Below are 16,408 nucleotides of genomic sequence, written 5' to 3'. Positions count from 1 at the left end.
ACCCCTCACCACTGACCAGTAAAAAGAAACTGACCAAGACTGAACGCTTCGAATCAGAGTCTCTTCACGTGACCACATCCGAGTCAATGGAATCAATATTTGAACTTCATCAATGAGGCGATCAACGAGCCCCGAGTTGGGCTCCAGAAAATGTCTTTATGTTTCTTACCAGCAGCTCCAAGAGAAAAGTTGGTGTGTGTGTTTGTGTGTGTGTGTGCGCGCGCGTGCGTCACGAGTTCACTTTTGTAGAAATAATTGAGAGATTAAAAGTTAAAATACTTTTCAAACAAAACGTTAGCATTTTTTTCTAAACTTAGAAAAACATGGACGATAAGGTTTTTTAAAATAAAAGTGTGTTTTTTGTCAGTAATATGTAGATATCTATTTTTAAATAGTAGTGATACGACTTTTTCGAACGCTACTTTGTTAAGGCTCTTCATGCCTTCCTACTGAACATTATGATCTATTTGAAATGACCTATATAGATTACACTTTCATCAAAATTGAAATCCGAGAAGGTCATTGTCAAGTTTGTCTCTTGAACAGTTGGAGCCGCGTTAACAAAATCTATCTATCTATCTATCTATCTATCTATCTATCTATCTATCTATCTATCTATCTATCTATCTATCTATCTATCTATCTATCTATCTAGCTATCTATCTATCTATCTATCTATCTATCTATCTATCTATCTATCTATCTATCTTTATATATACATATATGTAGAGTTGTACCAGATGAGAAATATTTAAATGTTTGCATTCGTGAATAATGTTCCAGAACTGTGGAACTAGCTTACTAGTTCTATCCTCATGAATGCATTCAAATTATAGTCAGTCAGCATCGACCTGTTTTTAAAGAGTGGAAGTGCATTTTCTTGAAAGAACTGCAAATTCCAACAGGAGAACTGACTTGAACTTCTGTTTCAGTTTATAATTTGCTTGCAGGTATGCCCTCTGGAGCTGAATGAGCTTCTGTACGTAGTAGCGAACTGAGACGTATTAAAATTTGCTTTCACAATCAAGGAATGAAAAAAAGACAAAATCTAATTTCAATTGCTGGCCTGGAGAAATGGGATAGCTTTGTTTAAAAAGATTCAACATAGGCATACGTTTTATGTGCAAACTCATTCCAATTATGTTAATGGCAAACACGAAGTCTGTCTTCCATTCTTTATTAGAAATATTAGTACCGGTAACAGTCACAGTTCAAGAAATGTAACCATTTCTTCCGTGAGATCACATATTCTTCTCACTACCTTGCCCATGCTATGTCAGCGGATACTACTGTGGTGCCGAACATCGGAATTTCTATTTTCCTTGACTCTCTCCCTCCAGTTCTCAAAAAAAAAACCTATCTGTTCCCAATATTTTATTGATTACAAAAGTTCAAGGGACACCACCCAGAGATTATATGGAGACAACTCTTTGTCTGTCTGCTACTTCCAACTGATTTCCCGCCATGGAATAAAAAAAAAGCTCAAAGAAAACAGACGATAAAAAAAAAGTCTGGTCAAACAAGTCACACCCAAGCGTTCCTTTGATCCCGAGTGAACTGACCATCGTGTTGGACTTAACTTGCTAGATTCGATACACTCACACCCACACCAGCAAACTCCCGCACCGACATACTCCCACACCGACAAACTCCCACACTGACAAACTCCCACACCAACAAACTCCCACCCAGAGGATAAGACGTATTTTGATTATCTTCTTAGTTTTCGCACCACACACGTGTAAGAGTGTCCGGGTGTTCATTTCAACACATGTTTTTCTAATCCGTATTCTTTTGTAGATTGATTTTAGGTTTTGTTGGGGTTCCAATGTTAAAGATATAAAACATTACTATTGTATTTTGTTGGGGTTCCAATGGTAAAGATATAAAACATTTACAATTGTATTTTGTTGGGGTTCCAATGTTAAAGATATAAAACATTACTATTGTATTATGTTGGGGTTCCAATGTTAAAGATATAAAACATTACTATTGTATTTTGTTGGGGTTCCAATGGTAAAGATATAAAACATTACTATTGTATTTTGTTGGGGTTTCAATGTTAAAGATATAAAACATTACTATTGTATTTTGTTGGGGTTCCAATGGTAAAGATATAAAACATTTACTATTGTATTATGTTGGGGTTCCAATGTTAAAGATATAAAACATTACTATTGTATTTTGTTGGGGTTCCAATGTTAAAGATATAAAACATTTACTATTGTATTATGTTGGGGTTCCAATGTTAAAGATATAAAACATTTACTATTGTATTTTGTTGGGGTTCCAATGGTAAAGATATAAAACATTTACTATTGTATTATGTTGGGGTTCCAATGTTAAAGATAAAAAACATTTACTATTGTATTATGTTGGGGTTCCAATGTTAAAGATATAAAACATTTTCTATTGTATTTTGTTGGGGTTCCAATGTGAATTTAAAACCTCGCTTCTTTCTCACGATGTAAAGGTAATAAAGGGTCAGATAAAAAGCTTAGTGTTTAAGGGGTCAGATAAAAGGCTTAGTGTTTAAAGGGTCAGATAAAAGGCTTAGTGTTTAAAGGATCAGATAAAAGGCTTAGTGTTTAAAGGGTCAGATAAAAGGCTTAGTGTTTAAGGGGTCAGATAAAAGGCTTAGTGTTTAAAGGGTCAGATAAAAGGCTTAGTGTTTAAAGGGTCAGATAAAAGGCTTAGTGTTTAAAGGGTCTGATAAAAGGCTTAGTGTTTAAAGGGTCAGATAAAAGGCTTAGTGTTTAAAGGGTCAGATAAAAGGCTTAGTGTTTAAAGGGTCAGATAAAAGGCTTAGTGTTTAAGGGGTCAGATAAAAGGCTTAGTGTTTAAAGGGTCAGATAAAAGGCTTAGTGTTTAAAGAGTCAGATAAAATGTTTAGTGTTTAAAGGGTCAGATAAAAGGCTTAGTGTTTAAAGGGTCAGATAAAAGGCTTAGTGTTTAAAGGGTCAGATAAAAGGCTTAGTGTTTAAAGGGTCAGATAAAAGGCTTAGTGTTGATAGGCTTAGGTAAAGACGATACTGAGATTGTTTCAAAGAAAATGAACTTTGAAGATTGCCAACCGTTGACTCCACTAATCGATGTATGAATTAAAGAAAACTTACCAAACTTTACAATTACATTGGGTTAGCTTTATGTCACAGTCTTAGTTGACATTGCATGATCTAAAGCTCACGTCATGTTAATAGTTTAAAAGACACGTGGAATTCCTGGTGTAGAAAACAGGAAGTAGAATGAATAAAGTTGACTTTGAGTTCAGTCAAGTCAAGTCAGTAAGGTCTTGCTCCCGGTCCAGGCAGGTTGGACGTTGCTTCCTGGACTGGTGTATATATATGTATATAGCATGAAAGTCGATGGACTAGTGATTGTTGATTAATAATATTTGAGAGTTGATTTCATTATGTGCTTATTGAATATTAAGGTATTATTCGTATTTCAATGGATATCTATAGTTGAAGCTCCAGTGTCACTAGTAGTAATTGTTCTTATTGTTACCCGCTGAGATGCGGACGTGATTGATTAGTAACTGACATATATTGGATACTTATGATACCGCTGTTATGCGGATAGGATTGTTATTTCTTGACTTGTAGCACTAACAACGAGTGCAGTACATTATTATTATTTTAGTAAAATAAACTTCATGTTGTCTGCTGAAACGGACTTAGGTCAGTTTGTACTATTTGTCTTGTCCCGTGTCTAGAGTACTTCAGGAAGCAAGAACCCAGCATTACGACATTCGTTATTAGAATTCTAGATTTATATCTAGTAGTAGTAGTAGTAGTAACTACTATTTCTTAAATTATTTTTAGATTAAAATATTAATTATTTGATCTAGGTCTAGTAGCTAATTCTAGATCCAGATTATATTTCTGATCATTTCGTTTGTAGAAGATATTAAATCCAGAATATCCTATAATCTAGAGTTAGTTAAAGAGATTGGTTGTGCTTTATATTTTATATTTTTCATGTTTGGCTGTTTCGTCCTTAAAAAAGGTCAAAATAGTTAGTAAAAGTTTAACTAAAGTTTCTTAGTTTAGTTTAACTAATTTTCTTAATTTGCGATTAACTAAAAGTTTAATTACTTTTTTTTTAGTTCAAACTTAGTTTTAGTTTAACTAAAAAAAATTAGTTTAGTTCCCATCACTACAGATCAATCAACTGTAGACATTCTGACGTTCAACAAAACTGTAGACGTTCTGACTTTAAATAAGTTCAATGTAGACAAAACAAAGTGTGAAATTGCATCAATTATTTTTTATCAATCATGTAATTATCTTTATTGACTCAACAATTAACCAAATGCATGCATTTGATTGTCCAAAAAGGATAAACCATTTTGTTTATCAGTGGATAGGCGATTCCGAGAGCACTATTCTAGTTTGTCGGGGTGCGACCGTGCCTGATTATTGTCACGGGCCATCCGCCGCGGATTGACTACATGTTCCATAGTGTTTAAAGGGTCAGATAAATTAATTAGTTACGAGCAATTGATGAAATAATTAATTATTTATTGATTCGTGTGTTGTCTTCATAGACAATGAATGATTATGCAAAGTTTTAACTTGATCTGAGAATGGGAAATGTGAGAAATAACGTGTACACGCTTTTTACCTTCCAGACAGACAGACAGACGGAGTGACTTGATACAAGTTCGGTAAAATGATTCTATTGTTTTTGAAATAAAATGTGGACTTCTGTCCTCAGATACGGCGTAGAACTTTGTACTACATGTACAATGTCGTCTTCCCATGTGTCATGATGTCTGCCTTGACGCTGCTGGTTTTCTGTCTGCCTCCAGACTCTGGGGAGAAGATAGCGCTGGGCATCACAGTTCTCTTGGCCTTCTCGGTCTTCATGCTGGCAGTAGCCGAGAACTTACCCGAAACCTCGGAATTTGTACCTTTAATAAGTAAGTGAGCTTTCCGCGTTCAAGTTTTGACTTTAAAAATACTAGTGAACTATTGTCATTCAAAAATAACAGAGAAAATACAAAATACATAGAAGAAACTTAGGTTTAAAGTAAATAAACAGAAATGTTAAGATAACTTTGAATAGAGTCTACTAAACGATGGTACAGACTGGATCACCAACAATAACTAACTTAGATATAAGCAACAATTCAAACGCCCCCCACCCCCCACCCAAAAAAAAAAAAAACGACAGTAAAGGTGTACTTACTAAAAAAACAAAACAACAGTAAGCTATGAAACTAAGGGACGCAACCTTTATCAGAGCTGCTGTAGTTTTAGTTGATTTTTAAATGTTTAAATGTAGAGAAATTAGATTTATAGCAAGAAAAATAGCTTGCTGATTATTTTTTTTTAAACAAAGCTAAACTAAAAAGCTAGACTTTCTTATTAGTTGTGATTGCTTGACTTTTTCCTTATTTATAGTAACTCTAAACCACGTTTATATCTAAAAAATGAAACATTTAACTTACACCCACTGACAACAATTTTGTGTTGAAGGAAGATCCAACATGTACGTTATTCTTTGATCAATGAAAAGATAGCCACATTGATAAGTTATAAACTAAACGAAGTTAAATATAGGCTTTAATTAAAGATCACTAATAGAAGCATAAACACAATACATTGATTCAGAACCAAGAGAACATAGCAATTAACCCTTAAGACATTACAACAAAAATACATTAACTGTGAAAAAAATTCACAGAACACGTAGCTAAAACTCACATTAACTTTCTCTTTAAAATCTACTTTGTTATAGATGTGACTACGCTAATATCTTTTAATAAAATCCACGGATATATAGCTCTGAAAGAGATCCATGGATATAGGTCTGTCAGTGATGACCGCTGATGGAGGTCCAAACTTGCAGGTCGCTCAAAGAGGTCCAAAATTAAAATCTCCCAGGGAGGTCCAAAGATCAGTGGCGTAGCGAGGGTGGGGGAGGGGGAGAATTTGAAAATCCCCCCGGGCAACCACTTGAGTGGGTCCCAAAAATGAGTTTTCGATTTTTTTTTACATTAAATATTACGCAAAATGCAGGAGCCCCATAAGTAGTCAACCCCCGACCCCCAAATACGCCACTGCCAGGGATGCAGGTCTCTTAAAGAGATCTATGATGGAAATCAATATTACTGAGAAAGGTACTAATGTCCTGTATTTTATCATCAATTGTTTTCCCTCAGTTAAAAAAACAACAACAACCTATAAACTTACTATGTTGTTTTTACATACATGCAAGGATCAATTCAAATGACCACAACTCGAATAGTGGAAATCATTGTCGGTATCGATGCCTCCCTAGCTCTCTACTAAGAATCCAAGAGACAGTTTAAAGTACGTCTAATCAATCACCAGTGGCTGGAAGTCAATATTTTCACAACTAGTCATCTTTTCCTTTCACCAGTAGTGCATTAATGTTGTCGCTCTTCGTCAGTAAAAGATCTATTTGTGAAGACACGACGGGACTCCGAGCAAATAGAACTCACCCTAGAGGTGAGGTAATAATGATAGAATTATCTTCCAAGGTCAAGGTTGTTGGATATCTATATATATAAAAAGGATTTGTGTGTGTCGATGTGTGTGTGTGTTCTCTTTACTTATATAGGTCTCAGGCTACGTTGCTGAAGCGTGCATATATAGTGGTACTCTAGGCGTTCTGGCTTCGTCTACCAAGAATAGTTACCACCAGTTTTATACTATTCACTACATTTTATCCTTAATCCTGCGAACTGTTATAATGCACTTCATAGTGGTCCTGATGATGCACAGTACGTGGAAAGAAACAGGCGCAATCGCCCGTGCACAGCGAAAAATAAATTCCCCAATATTAACTCTATCTCTCCGTAATTCTTTTCCGCGTTTAGATGAATTATTCATTTTTATCATTTGTATTTCACTTCCACGTTACGATTCAACTTCAATTACGTTTTAATTAGAAAATATCATAAGTGGTATAGGGTCACATCAACGATGGTAATCGTCAATCAGGAGAGAAAGAGTTAATTGAATGAAAAAATATCTTCAACATTCGTATGATAACACTTAAAAGTTGAAATAAACTTTAACATAGAATACCAGAAAATCTATACCACAAGTTATTATCTGAACAAAATCTATGCCACAAGTTATTATCTGAACAAAATCTATGCCACAAGTTATTATCTGAACAAAATCTATGCCACAAGTTATTATCTGAACAAAATCTATGCCACAAGTTATTATCTGAACAAAATCTATACCACAAGTTATTATCTGAACAAAATCTATGCCACAAGTTATTATCTGAAGAAAATCTATGCCACAAGTTATTATCTGAACAAAATCTATACCACAAGTTATTATCTGAACAAAATCTATGCCACAAGTAATTATCTGAACAAAATCTATACCACAAGTTATTATCTGAACAAAATCTATGCCACAAGTTATTATCTGAAGAAAAATCTAGCATGAAAGGGAAAGTTCCAGCGTCCATACATAGTGTAGGCAAACACATACGTGATTACAGAGTGTACATCAACCATTTCACTCTATGCATCAAGATATGGACTCCATGTTTCGCTAAAGCGTATGTTTATTTAACTTTTTTTATAAAGGGTTCCAATGATGGGGGACGATGTCATTAAGGTGCTACTCACAGAAACAATAATTAGAGGCTTCTGTTCATAATGGGTCAGTGCCAGTGGACGTATGTATTGTGAAACTATTCATTGTGACACGGAGACGTCCACTCTAAAGGACGCTGTCACGCGAAGCCAAACGTAGAGTCTTCTCTAAACCTCGATACTAATGACACATCTGACATCAAGTTTTACTAATGACATCTGATATCAAGCTGTACTAATGACATACCTGACATCACGCGATGTTTCATGCCCTTTGACTAACCAATCTCATGCATTCGCACTCGCGTAGGTGGAACAGAATTGTTATCAAATAATGTTGTGATCAAACAATAGCCTGTTTGACTTCTTTGATACATGGGACACTCAAAGAACACCCAATAGTACGAATGGCCAACAGTCTTTCATTATTCTAGATGTCTTTTTTTTACGATTTAGCAGTTTCAGTTGAAACATTTTGTTGTTCCATTGTGATCGATTATAGCATTTAATGCCAAACATCAAGTGTAAAGAGAAGAGTGTTAATTCTAAAAGACTTTCTCTTTGATCTCATTTAAATTTTCTGAGCTATCCATAAGACCAGAAGAAACGTTTAACTTTACAACTGACATGTATTTTAAATAGAATATGTCGCGCAAGCTGCCTTTGTTGTGCTATAATGTCATGCACCTTTTTTGTGTCATGTGGCACTATAGTGTCAAGTAGTGGCCCGATGGGGCAATGCCGTTGTGCGTTAGTGTCATGTAAAGACCCAGTAGCATGTGGTGCCCCCAGTGTAGGATTATAGTGTCAAGTAGTGGTCCGATGGGACAGTGCAATGCCGTGCCCCAGGGTTACAGTGACATTGTACCTTAGTGCAATGCCGTGCCCCAGGGTTACAGTGACATTTTACCCTAGTGCAATGCCGTGCCCCAGGGTTATAGTAACATTGTACCCTATTGCAATGCCGTGCCCCAGGGTTATAGTAACATTGTACCCTAGTGCAATGCCGTGCCTCAGTGTTACAGTGACATTGTACCTTAGTGCAATGCCGTGCTCCAGGGTTACAGTGACATTGTACCTTAGTGCAATGCCGTGCCCCAGGGTTACAGTGACATTGTACCCTAGTGCAATGCCGTGCTCCAGGGTTACAGTGACATTGTACCCTAGTGCAATGCCGTGCTCCAGGGTTACAGTGACATTGTACCTTAGTGCAATGCCGTGCCCCAGGGTTAGAGTGACGTTGTACCCTAGTGCAATGCCGTGCCCCAGGGTTACAGTGACATTGTACCTTAGTGCAATGCCGTGCCCCAGGGTTAGAGTGACATTGTACCCTAGTGCAATGCCGTGCCCCAGGGTTACAGTGACATTGTACCTTAGTGCAATGCCGTGCTCCAGGGTTACAGTGACATTGTACCCTAGTGCAATGCCGTGCTCCAGGGTTACAGTGACATTGTACCCTAGTGCAATGCCGTGCCCCAGGGTTACAGTGACATTGTACCTTAGTGCAATGCCGTGCCCCAGGGTTATAGTAACATTGTACCCTAGTGCAATGCCGTGCCTCAGTGTTACAGTGACGTTGTACCCTAGTGCAATATAATGCTTCAGTCTCGTGCTAATTTGCCAAGTATGTGAATATTACTAGGGATCGAATTGTTCAACTGTTTTATCACTTTTAAAAGTTAAATTTGAAAAACCCAAATTCCAAAGTACTATGGGGAATCTTGATATAGGGGAACAAGTAACAAAATATCCCTTATGAAATAAAACAGTTTGATTCCACACGTACAATAATGAACAGATTGAGTACACACTATAAACACACAATGGAACTTAATTTCAATAAATAATTCACAAACGTAGACTTAATATGAAGCTTGAAACTTTTCGACTGATCTCACTTATTGACTTCCTTTATATATATACATCACTAGCGGATCCAGAACACCCTAACCCTAACGCCCAGTAAACCCTAACCCTATGCATAAACGTGTGTACAGAACACACACACACATACACACACACACACACACACACACACATATATATATATATATATATATATATATATATATATATATATATATATATATATATATATATATATATATATATATGAGAATTTTAAAAGGCAGCATTTGTATTCTCCTGACATCTAAAGCTTATTATTCATCAATGGACAACGACAAAAGCGTTTTCTTGCATTCTTCACTGCAGAAACGCATTTTCCTGAAATCTACAGCTCATTATTCAACAATGGAGTTCGGGGCGAAGCCCGAAAGGACAAAAGCGTTTCCTTGCATTCTTCACTGCAGAAACGCATTTTCCTGACATCTACAGCTCATTATTCATCAATGGAGATCGGGGCGAAGCCCCCACGCCAAAAGCGTTTTCTGGCATTTTTCACTGCAGAAACGCATTCTCCTGACCTAAAGCTCATTATTCATACTATTAAAAAAAGGACCTTTTGAATAATATTGTACTTGAAAGATATTCTAATATGAATTTATAGGCCCTTAATACATTGCAAATAAAACCGATTTGTTCCTTGAAAAGATAAGATACCCCACATATTTAGATTTTGGCTTTGAGGATCGCCGCCGAAAAAAAATTATTCGATAAATAATATTCAATAACATTGTAGTATAAGTTGTGAGTTATAGTCCCAAATTTATTTAACTAGAAAAATATCCGATTGAGTAAAGGTTTGGAAAAGGCGACTATAAATGTATCATTTTCGGTTTAGAACTCATCTCAATCATGATTCTTATACTGAAAAATTTCGTTTGAATTCTAGCTTTTCCAATGCAAAGTCTTTCTTAAAATAATTATGATAAATTCATGTGAAATTACATAAACTCTGGAAATGGGAGGAGCGGTAGAATGAAAACGATTAATCCTCGCTCCTTTAATAATTTCTGCTAAAGATTGCATTTGGCATTAAAGAATAAAAAAAAAAAGTAGGGCGACTCGATATAAGAATTTAATTTATAGTATATATAAATTATATTAGTGTGAGATTTTTTACATTTTGTAATTTCTAAACTATAATTCTAAAAGAAAAAGTATTGGTTTGTCCGATGGGGGAAATGCAATTGCATATATCGCCCTTCCCACCTGGTGCAACCTTTTTTCATTTAAATTTACTAATGATAAAATTTGAGATTAGAGTATGGTACGACATAATATACAATGGGTTCACATATCAATACGTAGTTTATATTATATAGATATTCAACTAATTTTGTTCACAAACTATGATTCTCCATAAAAATAGGACCGCCCCCCCCCCACTCAGAGGGCTAGAGTGGGAAGGGCAGTACATGCAATCGCCCTCCCGCCAACCCCACCGAATCGACCAAGATACCAGAAAGGGAGCGACATAATATAACATTTATAGATTAATTCAACTAATTTTGTTCACAAACTATGATTTCTCCATAAAAGTAGGACCCCCCACTCAAATGGTTTAGGTGGGAAGGGCAGTAGAGGTATTCGCCCCCCCCCCCCCCCAAACGGTAAACAGGGAACGACATAATATAAAGATCGGTTAAAATATCAATAACAAGTTTTAATCATATAGATATTTAATTGATTCTGTTAGCAAGCTGTGATTTCTACAAATAAATTGGATTGATACCATTGCCCCCTCCCGACCCCACCAAATCGGTCAACATACTAGAGGAGGGGGTGAAATAATAAAAAAATAGGTTGAAATATAAATAATTAGTATATATTATTAACATAAGTAATAAATTTGTATACAAATTGTGTGAATTCTATACTAAAATTCGTCCGCCGCCCCCCCTTCGGGGGGGGGGGGGGGGAGTCGGCCGAGTGGGAGGGCGATCGCCCCTACCGCCCCCCCCCCTGGATCCGCCAGTGATATATATATATATATACCCTCTGAAGAGTTGGTCTGGTTTTCTGTAAGAATGAAACAGAAATCATTGTTTAAACTCGACTATTTTTGTAGCTTACTATTGGAAGTTTACTTTTGTTTCTCGAAATATGAATATATTGGTTATACAAAAAAATGACTAGACCGGAACTACATCTAATGCGAGACAGCATACCTGCTTTTATTCATGACCAGTGATGCCTAACCTAATTCGACCTGCGGGCCATTTTTATTTCCGACACTCGTGTCGCGGGCCAGATGAACAAAAGTAGGCCTACGAAAACGATATTCACCCTAAACCCGTAGATCATGTGCTTCATTAATTAATGGGATATTTGAAATTTATCTTTTTTCACCGCGTCAGAAGATGGCTTTATTTCTTTACTTAAATATCAGCAACATTGGGCTTCATTTCTGTACTTAAAATATGAGCAACATTATAGCTAGCTTTACAACAGCCATTTTCCTGTATCTTTTTGTTAAATATTCCCATCAATCCTCCAATTTATAGGCTTAGTTTAACAATCTTTTATTAGCGGCTCAAACCAAGAACGCCGTCATATTTGTTTCAAAATGTCGTTTATATATTGTTGACTTTTTAAATAGCCACACTTTCTTTATAATACAAATATGTTGGCTTATTATCATGTTCCACAAAAAAGTAAAGAACCGTTCACTTTCCTGGTAGAAAACATATATTCTACACTCAGATATCTATTTCATAAATTGAGGGCCCTAATCCTCTAACGTAAGCAAAGATACATTTTTACCATTTTTTTTGTCGACATTTCGGCGGGCCGGATAGACTCACATCGCAGGGCCGGATCTGGCCCGCGGGCCGTACTTTGGGCATCACTGTTCATGTCCAATGACAAAGTTTTCTTTCTATATCTCTGTGCATCTGGAAGACACAAACAGTGATCAACAAACATTTTATTTCACTTTTTATTTTCTATTTCACTTTCCTATTTTTTTCTCTTTCATTCTCTTTCTCACTTTCATTCATTCTTCGTTGTGTCTTTCTATCTTTTTTTTCTTTTTTTTTCTTTTTTACCTTTCCTGTAATACTTTCTCTTTTTCTTTCTTTTATTAAAAAATTCTTTGTCTCTTTCTTTCCTTTTTATTCCTCTTTTAGCATTTTTTCTCAATCTTTTAGTTTTGCACTAATATTCTTTCTATCTTTTTCTCTCTTCATTTAGTCGTAGATTACAATTCAGTTCCAAAATCAACATCCATAAAAAGCCTCTATTTCAACACCCATAAAGAGCCTCTATTTCAGCACCCATAAAGAGCCTCTATTTCAACACCCATAAAGTGCCTCTATTTTCTTCTATCAACATCTCAATGAGTTCAATAAAAAAAAAACTATTCAAAACCAGCCTACGTCAGAGCAGACGATAGCTGTAGCCAAACTAGATCAATTTGTGACAATTTCGTTCCGTAGGAACACATGACTCCCAATACAGCGATCTGCCATCCTGCAATTTCAAATCTTATCTTGCTACTGTCATTCAGAACTATCTCCGTGACATAGACATCCATTATTTTTATTTTTTATTTTTTTAATGAACAATATAAAGAAATTTTCTTGATTTGAGGCACCAGTTAAAGTTCAACATTTTTGAACACTGCAAACACTGATGGCTCTCATCCACGAAATGTTTTTTAGCTTTTGGCATGGGACTGACATCGACAAATAAATATATATATATGTGATCATTTATAGTGTCAAACTTTTCACCCCCAGACACTCTACATTTAAGGACGAACAGCTAGTGTCGAAATCTTGAATTCGTGTGAACAACTAAATATATAAGAGAGCGAGAGAAGTGGACAGAGTAGAGCTAGGGAGAAGTAGATAACAAGAAAATAATAAGAAAGGAAAAGGGAGATAATCAAGGCTAAAAAGAACTAGAGCAAGACCAAATGACTACAATGAGAATGTCTATAACAAAGTATGGAGCTCGTGTACTGGCCAGCCACTCCGGGGTCTATGAGGGCAGATAGGGGGACATCTCCTTCTGTTCTAGACACAAATAGGCCAGAAGTGGATGTTTCACAATGGACTTTTAAAAAATGTATTTTTTTTCCCTTCCCAAACCCTGCCTCCATTCCAGAGACTGCTCTGTCTGAACACACCCCCTTCTCTTAGCCAGGAGACCTGAAAATTCAATTTGCCCTTTTCTGATATGGCCAGTTCCTTGTTATACAGTCACTTTGTAGAACGGGATGGACACCAAGAAGGATTTTTTTTTCTCCGTCTTTCATTTATAAAATTCTCTTTTTTTTTCTTAAAGCTACAGGCTTGAGCTACAGGCTTGAGCAGTCATTTCTAGAACATTTTGAAGGATAAACACTATTATATTTGTCCATTTTAAAACAAGATTATAGCTAGATCTAGTTGCGAGTTTAGTTTTGTTAACATTCGTACTTTAAGAAATCATTAGCATGAAAATTATGTTGATAATTAGTAAAACTGACTCTTTTCAACATTAAATGCGCTTATGAACTGACTATTGTAATCAAGTAACCAATGAAACTCTAAACTCATTCACTACAGCTCGCCTCAGTAACGAGATGAAAAAAAACATAGTAAAACTTCAATTTTCAGTTACCTGATATAAAGTCATCTGTTTCTGTGGCCCACGGTTAACGAGGGTGCTATGTGGTCCACACAACGTCAAACCGCCTTTACTTTTCCCAAACTAATGTCAGGTACCCAATAGAGCTGGTTGGACAGAGGTGCCCTAAGATCCCTAAAGAAAAAATCCCAGTCTTCTCCAGGTTTCGAACCTAGGACTCCGGTTCGGAAGCCAAATGTTTTACCAGTTAGCCTTTTCTCAATTTCTAGATTCTATTATTTTTTATTTCTACAATTAATAACAACTTCAACAGTTCAATTAAATCACTATATCTTTGTCTATATATAATTTTTTTAAAAATTCATTTAATCTTATAAAATTAAATCAACTTTTAACTAAACGAAGTAAAATGTATGTAAAATGTTCATGTTTCGGATGTGCCTACAGAGTTGAAGGTAATTTACTTCCTAGTCCATACCTCCCGCACGACGTTGGGGGGATGGCAGCGGGCAGGGTATGAACTCGGGACTATCGAGACGACCGAACGAATGCCCAGCCTGCGTGCCGCAAGGCCAGGCAGCCACCTATTCATTTATTTCGCTCATTGTCTAGTAGTATGTCCATGCAGACATAACAATATTGAGCTCAATCTTACATAACAATATTGAGCTCAATCTTACATAACAATATTGAGCTCAATCTTACATAACAATTTTGAGCTCAATCTTACATAACAATATCGAGCTCAATCTTACATAACAATATTGAGTTTAATCTTCCTGTGGCGGAGAATGATCAAGTGGAAAAAAAGTTGTTAAGCTTATTGTATATCATGAAACTGGTAGAGCTAGTATCAATGTCAAGTTCCAATGCACTTGGCCAAGTTAATGTTGTATCATATACCTGAAGCAAAAGTCCACCAAATGACCTGTCAATCAAAGCTAAACACACACCAGGGGCAGAGAGAAAGAAGAGGGCAGGGCTGTCCAGGCCTGTTTGATGGATGAAGTGGTGAGTACAGAGGTGACTCACACGACTATCTATCACATACATCGTGGACGCTAGAAGGGTGCTGAGAGTTTGTCACGAGTTAACAGTAGACCTGACGGGAAGATGAGAGAGTGACTCCTACCTCACAGATTGCCTCCTATGTGGTTGGTGCTGTTAAATACTGTGGGGGAAAGGTCAGTACATCCAAACTGGTGAATAATCTACTGTACCGCTTGCGATCTAGGGTGCAGATTAAGTCAAAGAGAAAAAAATGTACATTTCCTCTTTCAGACCTTGTGATCTATGGGGATGTTGATGTAAAGGTCTGTTTCTGTGCACCACGGTTATCAAGGGTGCCATGTGGCCAGCACAACGACCAACTGCCTTCACTTTACCCCAACTAATGTCAGGTACCAATCAGAGGCGCCCTAAATATAGCAATAAGGGAAAATCCCAGTCTTCACCAGGATTCGAACCTGGAACCCCCTGTTCGGAAGCCAAGCGCTTTTCCACTCAGCCACTGCTCCTCCTAGAGGAGATAAAGGTCATCTACTGCGGCCCACTATTAACGAAGATTTCATGTGGCCAGCACAACGACCAACCGCCTTTATTTTCCCCCATTAGAGTTGGGTGGCCTAAAAATTCCGAAATTCAAATTGTCAGTATTCGCTGGGATTCGAACCCGAAACTTTGGTTCGGTAGCCAAGCGCCTTATCACTCAGCCACCGCGCACCTACTGTACACAAAGTGACTTTTTTGAGATGTTCATCTCCAGCAATTTGTTTTATTTCACCTTTTAGCTCTATAGTCTAATCATTAAACAGAGGTTGAAAGGCTAAAAGTAGGTAAGGCTGCTCAACACAGATTGATACACATAAAGTAAAGAGTAACGTTTTTCTTCGAAACTAGAGTTAACTCAACTCAACTTGTTTTTTTCAAAATGTTCGTCATTTGTCAAAGCATCAAGCTAAAGAAGTTACCACTAATTTTCATTATTTCCTATCCTAAAATCTCTTTCTTGTAGTCGCACATATCTATGGTACCAGTCAACACGGGATGCTTATATGCGGTTAGGGGGGGGGGAGATTTTCTTTATGCCTGTGACGTAGTCTGCTAATGAGTACGCTCTTGTGCCACATTTGACATGGGTGAAAGAATACTTTACCTGAAGCTATGGTCAGTCTGAAGTTGTATGGTCAGTCTGTACTTCTATTTACCATTAAATTTTGTATATATTGCATTCATTTGGTTTTAAAATATTTATTAACTGTCATAATAATTTTAAAAAAGGCACAGTAAAACCATATTTGTTAGGTCAATCACCTTCGTCTACTTTGGGGAGTATGC

General features: G+C 36.6%; 1 protein-coding gene across 1 annotated transcript in view; it reads left to right on the top strand.

The window, feature by feature from the left end:
- The window catches only part of LOC106074216 (neuronal acetylcholine receptor subunit alpha-10-like), a 99,448-nt gene that overhangs the window by 71,884 nt on the left and 11,156 nt on the right, over positions 1-16,408 (top strand). The window contains exon 8 of the mRNA XM_056008320.1: positions 4,720-4,924. Within this exon, the coding sequence (XP_055864295.1) occupies positions 4,720-4,924 (205 nt within the window). The remainder of the gene's footprint in view (positions 1-4,719; positions 4,925-16,408) is intronic.

The sequence above is a fragment of the Biomphalaria glabrata genome, chromosome 1 (genome assembly GCF_947242115.1).
Source record: "Biomphalaria glabrata chromosome 1, xgBioGlab47.1, whole genome shotgun sequence".
Classification (NCBI taxonomy): domain Eukaryota; kingdom Metazoa; phylum Mollusca; class Gastropoda; family Planorbidae; genus Biomphalaria; species Biomphalaria glabrata.
This window is presented reverse-complemented; position numbering and strand designations above follow the sequence as displayed.